Source organism: Nerophis ophidion, linkage group LG07, assembly GCF_033978795.1.
Source record: "Nerophis ophidion isolate RoL-2023_Sa linkage group LG07, RoL_Noph_v1.0, whole genome shotgun sequence".
In the NCBI taxonomy this organism is placed as follows: Eukaryota; Metazoa; Chordata; class Actinopteri; order Syngnathiformes; family Syngnathidae; genus Nerophis; species Nerophis ophidion.
In genome coordinates, this window is record NC_084617.1 from 24,200,567 (window position 1) to 24,212,273 (window position 11,707).

An 11,707-nucleotide genomic window follows, 5' to 3' on the forward strand; every position below is an offset into this window, starting at 1 on the left:
TTATTTTATCCATCCATCCATGGATGGATTATTATTTTTAATCCGTCCTTTCTAATTAATTTTCTACCGCTTGTTACTCTCGGTGTCCTTGCCGCTCAGGCAAATCATATTGTCTAAAATGCATTTTCCCCTCGCTAACATGACATCATCACGTTCGGAATATATCAATCAATCAATCAATGTTTATTTATATAGCCCTAAATCACAAGTGTCTCAAAGGGCTGCACAAGCCACAGAGTCATCCTCGGTTCAGATCCCTTGGAGAGGACCGCAGATGTGGGGACCCCGGGTCCACCCCAGGGAAACCAGTGCAATGGACGTCGATTAGATATATATATATATATACATATATATATATATATATATATATATATATATATATATATATATATATATATATATATATATATATATATATATATATATAGTCTGGCCCAATTTTTTTAACCCAATGCGGCCCCCAAGTCAAAAAGTTTGGGGACCCCGACTTTGGATACTTATAACTAGCTTTTCAATATTAGATATAGCACTGGTGTCAAACTCAAGGCCAGGGGACCACATTTGGCCTGCCACCTCATTTTAAATTGCCCGTAAAAACTTGGAATCCCGTCAATATATGGGGGGCTAAATGGGACAAAAATACATGAAATACATATTTAAATGGTTATTTAAATGTGGGGGGAAGGAGGTGTTTAGGACATGTCCGACAAGTAGAAGGCCACGGGGAAACCCAGGACATGTTTCAGGATGTTCCGGGAGGAGCTGGACACAGTGGCTGTGGAGAGGGAAGTCTCATGGGCTTCTCTACTTAGGCTGCTGCCCCCGCGACTCGATTTCGGATAAGCGCAAAAAGATGGATGAATGAACTGTTTAAATCATTAAATACATGTTAAATGTTTTTTATCAATAATTTAAAAAAAATATATATGTATATTTTAAAGTACGTATTATGAATAAATAATGCATTTAATAATAACACATTAATGTATTTAATTGAAAACATGATTAAAGGCACATTTAAGTAATTATTTAAATATGTGTTCATTTAAATCACGTTGAAAGGGCCATATTGGACCAAAAATACGCAAAACAAATATGTCTGTATATAAGTCTAATAATGAAGGCAAAGAAAGATCATAAGTGTCCATATTAGCTATAATAGCCTACTATCAAAATGACTATGTGTCGCGGGCTGAAGCAAATCTTTGTTGGCAGAAATTTTGAAATGTAATATTTATTCTACACATTTTACAACATTAGAACCTATTAGTAAATCAGAGGCTACTCAGAAGGTAAGATAACTCCTGGAAATTACTGGCTTTTAATGGTCAAATGTATAGATGTGAGTGTCCAAGTTAAAGGCTGTCTTCTTTAAATAGATGTATTACAATCTTTTGGCAAGCTAGGTAGCATTTGCTGTGGTCTGGAACAACATGGCACACAAACAACAATCTGAAATGCAGCTAATATTACATACAGATAATGTATTGACATGCAAAACTAAATTATGTACAAAGAGGATAAAAGTAAAGGATATCAAATGAGCTCAAAAATATATACAAATGAGGCATAATGATGCAATATGTACATACAGCTAGCTTAAATAGCATGTTAGCATTGACTAGCTTGCAGTCATGCACTGACCAAATATGCCTGATTAGCACTCCACACAAAATCAATAACATCAACAAAGTGCACCTGTGTGCATTCACACACAACATAAATTATTTGGTGGACAAAATAAGACAAAGAAGGAGTGGAAGATTTTACATGTAAACAAACTGTTGCGTCACAGTCCACACTATGGTGAGTTCAAGAACCGCCAAAATTAGTAGGACAAACTGATGTTCACCAAACAGTCTCATCAGTGAAGCATACACACAAACATATTAAACATTGGGCTTTCTAGCAATTGGGATGATTTGTGTCATGTTTTTCCTCAAACAAAACACAAACTATTTTCAATCCTTTTTTAAAAATGCTCCAGGGAGCCACTCGGGTGGCACCAAAGAGCTGCATGCGGCTCGAGGCCCGCAGGTTGCTGATTTCCAATTTAAATGATCCCATTCGTCACATCTTTCAATTTTGACATACATTTTTTGACCACATGCAACTCTGTTATTCTTTGTAAATCAATATAATTATGAAATGCTATCATAAATCTCTTTTTTGCCATTGAAATCCTTTTTGAAATTCATTCTACAATTGCCACCTTGACTTCTGGTTGCAGAACAATTCTTCCATCAGTTTGCTAATAATCAAATATGTAATAATACAATATTATTTGGCGATTTGGAAACTGTTTTAAAGTCTATCAGGTCCAAAAATGGTATCAAGAAAAAAACCGACGTGTTTCAGTCGCTTTAAATAATTAAAACGGATGTTACAATTGAACTTCAAAATAAAAGCATGTCGGGTGTGTTGGTCTGGCAGTGTTCACTGGCACTAAAAGTGGTCTTATTGTGTAATGCTAGAGCGGAAATTGAGTCTTGCGTTAACAGGTTTGACTTGACGCGCACGGTGTGCGTCCAGTCGAGGCTGCGGGATCTTCTAGTCAATGGATGGAGTCTGAGTGGTCATGAATGGAAGTCACACTCACCTCTTTTCAACACACAAGTTGAGTTCACTTGCAGGAATATTTTATTTTTCTCCATCCCAGGACCACAGACGACATGGAAAACCACTTTCAGGTGATCTGCTTTTGCTTTCTTTCAGTGCACACACGTAAAGTACTCTAAAGGAAAAAAAAAAAGGAAAAAAAATTGGTTTATAAACACTTTGATTTCAATTTGAATTATGATTGTTTTATGATAGTTATAATGTATGATTTTAATTTGAATTATGATCATTTTGTAGATTTGTGGAAAGCCTTGTGTAGAAATTGTGCTCTATAAATAAGATAGCCTTAGATGAAATCGTGGACTCACAAATATTAACCAATCAGTACCCAGCAGGCACAAGACATTGATACAACATTGATTATACATATATACATGTCTTTTAAAACTGAGTTCTAAACAACGTTGCAAAACAGTTGTAATTGTAAATTGAGACAACGTTGATGTCTAACATTGGATCCACGTTGTTAGTTGGGAAATGACCGAATTTCAATGGTCAAATCAACGTCACACCCTGACATTGAATAAACGTTGATAAAAAAGCATGTTGTTTCATTGTCGTATTTGCTTTGTAGACTATTGGTGGGGAATGACCAAATTGCAATGTTTAAATCAACGTCGTCGCAACCTAACATTGAATAAACGTTGATAAAAAGCATGTTGTTTTAATGTTGTATTTGTGTTGTAGAATATTGGTTGGGAAATTACCTTAATTCAATGGTCAAATCAATGTCCCAGCCTGACATTGAAAACATCCGATAAGAAGCATGTTGTTTCAATGTTGTGTTTGAGTTGTAGAATGGTAGTTGACCAAAATTCAATGGTCAAATCAACGTTAAAACCTGATATTGAATAAATGTCGATGACAAGCATGTTGTTTCAACGTTGTGTTTTTGTTGTAGAATATTGATTGGGACATGACCAAATTTCAAGGGTCAAGTCAACGTTCAAACCTGACATTGATTCAACTTTCATAAAAAGCATGTTGTTTTAACATTATGTTTGTGTTGTAGAATATTGGTTAGGAAATTACCTAAATTCAATGGTCAAATCAATGTTAAAACCTGACATTGTATAAATGTTGATGAAAAGCATGTTGTTTCAACGTTGTGTTTGTGTTGTAGAATATTGGTTGGGAAATGACCAAATTTCAATGGTCAAATCAACGCCAGAACCCGACATTGATTCAAAGTCATCACAAAGCATGTTGTTTCAACGTTGTATTTGTGTTGTAGAATATTGGTTGGGAAATGACCACATTTCAATGGTCAAATCAACATCAGAACCCAACATTGATTCAAAGTCATTAAAAAGCATGTTGTTTCAACGTTGTATTTGTGTTGTAGAATATTGGTTGGGAAATGACCAAAATTCAACAGTCAAATCCACGTCACAACCTGACATCGAAAACAATTTGGTAAGAAACATGTTGTTTCAATGTTGTGTTCGTGTAGTGGAATATTGGTTGGGAAATTACCAAATTTCAATGGTCAAATCAACGTCAGAACCCGTTGTATTTGTGTTGTAGAATATTGGTCGGGAAATGACCAAAATTCAACAGTCAAATCAACGTTACAACCTGACATTTAAAACAATTTGGTAAGAAACATGTTGTTTCAATGTTGTATTTGTGTTGTGGAATATTGGTTGGGAAATGACCACATTTCAATGGTCAAATCAACATCAGAACCCAACATTGACTCAATGTCATCAAAAAGCATGTTGTTTCAACGTTGTATTTGTGTTGTAGAATATTGGTCCGGAAATGACCAAAATTCAACGGTCAAATCAACGTCACAACCTGACATCGAAAACAATTTGATAAGAAACATGTTGTTTCAATGTTGTGTTTGTGTTGTGGAATATTGGTTGGGAAATGACCAAATTTCAATGGTCAAATCAACGTCAGAACCCAACATTGATTCAACTTCATTAAAAAGCATGTTGTTTCAACGTTATGTTTGAGTTGCTCAACGTCAGGAGCTAATTCTACAAGTTCTCAACATTGTTTCAATGTCTTTTGCCCAAAAAAATGTACATAGTTAGTGTAAATAGACATAAATACAATTGTAGTACTGCATAAATGATGATTAAACGCACTAATGATACAATATTTTTTTTGCCACATATTTTTACACGACACAAGCTTTCTTAAAAAGTAACTTTTTAAACTAACTATTATTATAAACTGAGTTGTGATGTTGGATGTAGAAAAAGTGCAAATACAGTGGGGCAAAAAAGTATTTAGTCAGCCACCGATTGTGCAAGTTCTCCCACTTAAAATGATGACAGAGGTCTGTAATTTTCATCATAGGTACACTTCAACTGTGAGAGACAGAATGTGGAAAAAAAATCCAGGCATTCCTATTGGAGGAATTTAAAAACATTTATTTGTAAATTATGGTGGAAAAAAAGTATTTGTTCAACCATTCAAAGCTCTCACTGATGGAAGGAGGTTTTGGCTCAAAATCTCACAATACATGGCCCATTCATTCTTTCCTTAACACGGATCAATCGTCCTGTCCCCTTAGCAGAAAAACAGCCCCAAAGCATGATGTTTCCACCCCCATGCTTCACAGTAGATGTGGTGTTCTTGGGATGCAACTCAGTATTCTTCATCCTCCAAACACGACAAGTTGAGTTTATACCAAAATGGATACATGGATGATACAGCATAGGATTGGGAGAATGTCATGTGGTCAAATGAAACCAAAATAAAAAATGTTCGTATAAACTCAACTCATTGTGTTTGGAGGAAAAAGAATACTGAGTTGCATCCCTAGAACACCATACCTACTGTGAAGCATGGGGGTGTAAACATCATGCTTTGGGGTTGTTTTTCTTCTGAGGTGACAGGACGATTGTTCCGTGTTAAGGAAAGAATGAATGGGGCCATGTATCGTGAGATTTTGAGCCAAAACCTCCTTCCATCAGTGAGAGCTGTGAATGGTTGACCAAGTACTCGTTTCCCACCATAATTTACAAATAAATTATTTAAAATTCCTACAATGTGAATTCCTGTCTCTCACAGTTGAAGTGTACCTATGATGAAAATTACAGACCTCTGTCATCATTTTAAGTGGGAGAACTTGCACAATCGGTGGCTGACTAAATACTTTTTTGCCCCACTGTATATGAGGAAAAGGAGCATACACACGTTAGAAAAACTGATGGAAAAGGAGGCGCTCTGTGTTGATGAAGTAGAAAAGAGTTGGCAATGTTTTAGTGTCGATTAGAAAAACAACTTTCAGGTGTGTTGAAATGTTAACCATGAATTAAAAAAAAGCCCACACGTGCGCACGCTGCGTCTCGACCCCGCTGATGTGTGGCGGCCTTGGTGCGAGCGAGCGCCTGTAATGTCATATCCCGCGCTCTCCAGGGAATGTCTCAGCTCGTGCTGGCCGGCCGGCTCCTGCGTCATTCCCGACGCGCTGCTGCCGCTCCGCCTGAGTCAGGAGGCGGCCCGGAATGTGCAGGGGGGGTGACGCGGGTTCGCTCCGGCGCCTCGGAGGGAATTCTGACAACAAACATCTGCGGGGTTCCTCTGCGCGCGCCGAACATGGGGGATGTTTGAGCAGTCCGTGTTAACACGGCCTACCCATCATGCACTGGGGTCATGGCTTAGGTCAAGGGTGTCTAACTCCTTTTTTATTAAGGGGCCGCGTCGGAAATATGGATGCCCTTAAGGGCAGCTTCTAACAGTGAATATATAAATACAAACACATAGCCTAGTTATAAAATGTGCACAGGCCCCAAAAGGGACAAGTGGTAAAAAAGGATGGATGGCACTGTTTTTTTTTTTTGTTTTTTTAAAAAGTCTTTAGTTTTACAGGTTGAAAGATAACTTGCTTCGAAATCGTAAGTCAAGACGACAAGCTGATATTTAAGTATGTTAATTTTAGATGGTGTGGCGGGCCAAATAAAAGGTAGTGGCGCCATGTTAAATCATATGGGGGGGAGCATTTTATATGGTGTAATAAGTCACCTTCAATGGTGTGGCGGGCCACTTTAAATTAGGTGTGACGCTGCCTAAATGATGTGGCAGGCAACATTAAATGATGTGGAAAGCCACCTTCAATAACATGGTGGGCCACATCATATGACGTGGTCGGCCAAATTAAATGTCGTGGCAGCCCACATTAAATGATTTGGAAGGCCAGATAATTATATGGCAGGCCAATTTAAATAGTGTGGAGGGCCATCCATCCCATCCATCCATCTTCTTCCGCTTATCCGAGGTCGGGTCGCGGGGGCATCAGCCTAAGCAGGGAAGCCCAGACTTCCCTCTCCCCAGCCACTTCGTCCAGCTCCTCCCGGGGGATCCCGAGGCGTTCTCAGGCCAGCCGGGAGACATAATCTTCCCAACATGGTCTGGGTCTTCCCCGTGGCCTCCTACCAGTTGGGAGGCCACGAGGGAGGCGTTCGGGTGGCTCCTCCACATCGAGAGGAGCCAGATGAGGTTGTTCAGGCATCTGGTCAGGAGTGTGGAGGGCCATTTTTAATTAAAGTTAAAGTACCAATGATTGTCACACACACTAGGTGTGGCGAAATTTGTCCTCTGCATTCGACCCATCCCCTTGATCACCCCCTGGGAAGTGAGGGGAGCAGTGGGCAGCAGTGGGCAGCAGCGGTGCCACGCCCGGGAATCATTTATGGTGATTTAACCCCCAATTCCAACCCTTGATGCTGAGTGCCAAGCAGGGAGGTAATGGGTCCCATTTTTTATAGTCTTTGGTATGACTCGGCCACATTAAATGATGTGTGAGGACACTTTCAATGATATGGCGGGCCGCATTAAATGTCGTGGCTGGCAACTTTAAATTGTGTAGTGGACCATTTTAAATGACGTAGCGAGTCACGTTAAATGACTACAGACATGCCAGAGTTTTGACACCTGTGGTTTAGGTAATGGAGTACAAGGTTCAAGGTATAGAAGCTCAGACCGCAGAACTCCAGTGGGTCTGGGTTAGTTTTTGCCTCAACCCTCACAAAGAATGCAATACCGACCTGGTAAGTCTGAAAGAGAAAGAGATGATGCAATATTATCTGCTCACAGATGCTACCTGGTGGTTGTTTGAGCACACTGAAGCCAGTCCTGGACAGTCCCACTCCTCAATACTTCAGTTACACGCAGGATTCTCACAGTAATGAGGCAAAAACTAACCCACTGTATCAAGGCTTCGCCGCTGCACTTTGAAAGTCAGAAGTTTTTGCAGACCTTCAGCAGAAATACGAGCGGATGTCTCTAAAACTTTCATTCTCCTCACAGACAGGCTAAGACGCTGAGCTAACCGTGCCATGCCGGGAGACGCCAGTCAGGATGCCATGAAGACGCCAGCGAGCGCGGAGAAGCCTGGCGCGGCGCCGCCTGCGACGACGGTCAGCATCCCGCTGGTCAACGAGGTGCAGCTGGCGGCGGCCACGGGCGGCGCCGAGCTGTCCTGCTACCGCTGCACCGTCCCCTTCGGCGTGGTGGTGCTGATCGCCGGCGTGGTGGTGACGGCGGTGGCGTATGGCTTCAACTCGCACGGCTCCACCATCTCCTACCTGGGACTGGTGCTGCTCTCGGCCGGACTGGCGCTGCTGGCGGCCAGCGCCGTGTGCTGGAGGGTGCGGCTGGAGAGGAGGAAGGAGCGCCGGCGGGAGAGCCAAACCACGCTGGTGAGCAACCAGAGGAACATTTTCACATGACCTCGCACGCCGCCAACACTTTGTGGAAGACGCTTTACTCCTGGACTGCTGGAGAGCGTGCAGGACGTCTCACGGGGACGGAATATTGCAACAGCCGCTTTCACGCTGCCAGGAACTGGGCAGAAAAGTTTCTGGAATAAACACATTAATCATGTTATCATCACTACTTCATCACATATACCTCGGAGATGCATCCTACACTAAAACATGAATAATAAACAATGGTCGTCTGCACTACAATTTAGTTTTCCTAGGTTGAAATCTTCTAGCTGACACTTTAAAACACTGAGGGCCACAGACTGAAGGATGCGGGGGGGCTTTTTTCTATGTTTTACTTTCCTAACTAGTACAGTATTAATATTATATCCTATATTTTAATGGGCTAGAAAATGTCATTTCTGTAGAAACTGTGACTGCTGACAAGCTAAAGCCAAACTGACATGCTAACACACTCGCCGTGCTAACAAAACAGACCGTATTTCCTTGAATTGCCACCGGGGCGCTAATTAATTTAAAACCTCTTCTCACTCCTGCGCTTACCAAAGGCATGCGGTAAAAGTAAGCATGCGCTAATTATTTTAAAACCTCTTCTCACTCCAGCACTTACCAAAGGTATGCAGTAAAAATTTTAGTGTGATGTATGCTTGGACCATAAATCCTACTGAATAGCTCTTAATCTTCTTCCCTTTGTGCGATTTCAAATTACCGGTATTGAAATCAGCCTCCTCCATTTTAAAAATGACGACAGGAGAAGTGTCACTCGTGACGTCACGAGTTTGACCAGGCGGTAATACTAAGCATGCGCTAATTAATTTGGGAAGCGAGTTTGACCCGGCAGTAATTCAAGGCAGGCGCATACTATACCCTGTGGCAATTCAAGGAAATACGGTAATACTCATAGGTGTATACTAGCAAATGTAGCTAAAAAAGCTAGCATGCGACCAGCAAGGTGCTAACACACAACCAATAGCGTACTTACTGCGCATTAGTAAAGTATATATATGACTCTGTTAAATCGACATAAAAATCTAGTATGGTCATTTTAGCATGCTAAAATGCTAACTTCCAAATGAGTATATCTGTAAAATGAGTTCAAAATAACAGCATGCTAATATTAGCATGCATTAAGTACCAAAATATATTACTATGAGGTGTATACCTGCTTAATCGACCCCAAAAAAGCTAGCCTACTAACAGTAAGATGCTAACATACCACCAATAGCATGCTTACTGTGCATTAGTAATGTATTTATGACTCGGCTAAATCGACATAAAAAGTTAACATGGTAATTTTAGCATGCTAAAATGCTAACTTCAACACGGGTTTATCTGCAAAATGAGTTCAAAATGCTAGCATGCCAACGTCAACATGCATTAAGTACCAAAAGATATTACTAAGAGGTGTATACCTGCTTAATTGACCCAACAAAAAGCTAGCCTTCTAACAGTAAGATGCTAACATACCAACAATAGTATGCTTTACTGCGCATTAGCAAAGTATTTATGACTCGGCTAAATCGACGTAAAAAGTTAACATGGTCATTTTAGCATGCTAAAATGCTAACTTCAACATGAGTATATCTGCAAAATGAGTTCAAAATGCTAGCATGCTAACATTAGCATGCATAAAGTACCAAAATATATTACTATGAGGTGTACACCTGCTTAACTGACCCCACAAAAAGCTAGCCTACTAACAGTAAGATGCTAACATACCAACAATAGCATGCTTACTGCGCATTAGTAAACTACCAAAATATATGACTCTGCTAAATGTTAGCATGCTAACAGTAAGGTGCTAACATACAAACAATAGCATGCTTACTGTGCATTAGTAGAGTACCAACATATTTGAGTCTGCTAAATCGACACAAAAAGCTTAAAAAGTTAAAATACTAGCATGCTAACATTAGCATGCATTAACTGCTAAACTATATTACTATGTACACACAAAAGCTAGCCTGCTTAGAGTAAGATGCTAACTTAACAACAATAGCATGCTTAGGGCGCATTAGTAGAGTACCAACATATATGACTCTGCTAAATCGACATAAAAATGTAGTATGCTAATTTTGGCATGCTAAAATGCTAACTTCAACATGAGTATATCTGCGAAATGCTAGCGTGCTAACATTAGCATGCATTAAGTACCAAAATATATTACTATGAGTTGTATGCCTGTTAATTGACAAACTAAACAAAAAAACATACATACCAACAATAGCATGCTTACTGAGCATTAGTAAACGACCAAAATATATGCTAAACTGACCCCCAAAAAAGCTAGCATGCTAATGTTAGCATGGTAAAATGCCAGCATAGATTACCAAAATATATGACTCAAAGACATATATCTGCAAAATTAGTTAATACTGCTGGCATGCTAACATTAGCATGCATAGAGTATCAACATATATGACTGTGGAGTGTATACCTGCTAAATTGACAAAACAAAACTAATGTGCAAACAATAAGGTGCTAACATACCAACAATAGCATGCTTTCTGTGCATTGGTGAAGTACCAAAATATATGACTCTGGAGTGTATACCTGCTAAATTGACAAAAAAACTAGGATGCTAATGTTAGCAAGCTAAAATGCTAACTTCAGCATGTGTCAAGCACCTAAATATATGACTCAAAAATGTATATTGGCAAAATTAGTTAATACTGCTAGCATGCTAACGTTATCATGCATCAAGTAGTAAAATATATGACTCTGGGATGTATACCTGCTATATTGACAAAAAAAAGCTAGCATGCAGTCAGGTGCTAACATACCAACTCTATCTGTAAAATCAGTTACAAATGCTAGCGTGCTTATTTTGGCGTGGTTGAAGCACCAAAATATATAACTCTGAGGTGTACACCTGCAAAATTAGCTAAAAAAAAATGTTAACATTTGTCCCAAAAAATTATATTTGACAATGAGGTTTATGACTGCAAAAGTAACATTAGCATGCTAACTAATATGCTACGGGCCGCAAATGGCCCTTGAGGCTGCACTTTGGACCATAGCAGATTTTCATCAATTCATTTGTCTGTAGCTGTGACACTACCTGTTTGCACTCGCTCATAAACACATTATATTGGGACTGTCTGAATTAAACACATTATAATGGGACTGTCTGTGAATGTAGCTTGTTATTACCAATCTGTACGGTGGATGGCATCAAAAGGTACTCGTCTGTTCTGCCAGAGCATAAGAAGATGTAGCAGGAGGCATCAGCGTTGTAAACTTAGCCACTTGGTTGTCCATCACAGTATTGACATGCAGGTAAACAGTCCTTCGGTTCATAACAATCAAGGAAGTGCCAGCATGGTCGCTGCAGTGTACCACAGAGGAAAGCAGAAAAGCAGAGTAAGGCAAGGCGAAAATGCACATGCAAAGATTCAAAC

At 39.8% G+C, this 11,707-nt stretch overlaps 2 protein-coding genes across 3 annotated transcripts in view; one reads left to right on the forward strand and one right to left on the reverse strand.

Annotated features, from left to right (window-relative positions):
- pctp (phosphatidylcholine transfer protein) overlaps window positions 1-2,748 on the reverse strand; it is a 20,739-nt gene extending 17,991 nt beyond the window's left edge. The window contains exon 1 of one of the 2 annotated variants that reach the window (XM_061905694.1): window positions 2,600-2,748. The gene's annotated coding sequence lies outside the window, so the exon portion shown is untranslated. The remainder of the gene's footprint in view (window positions 1-2,599) is intronic. The other variant, XM_061905693.1, reaches the window with a different exon arrangement.
- Window positions 2,504-11,432, forward strand: tmem100a (transmembrane protein 100a). The gene is made up of 2 exons (XM_061905695.1): window positions 2,504-2,690; window positions 7,888-11,432. The coding sequence occupies exon 2, from the start codon at window positions 7,917-7,919 to the stop codon at window positions 8,307-8,309; it is 393 nt and encodes a 130-aa protein (XP_061761679.1). The 5' UTR covers window positions 2,504-2,690; window positions 7,888-7,916; the 3' UTR covers window positions 8,310-11,432.
- The last annotated feature ends 275 nt before the right edge of the window (window positions 11,433-11,707 follow it).

Excerpts from the sequence above, each read along its gene's own strand:
- tmem100a (XM_061905695.1), top strand. The coding sequence starts at position 7,917 with ATGCCGGGAGACGCCAGTCAGGATGCCATGAAGACGCCAGCGAGCGCG.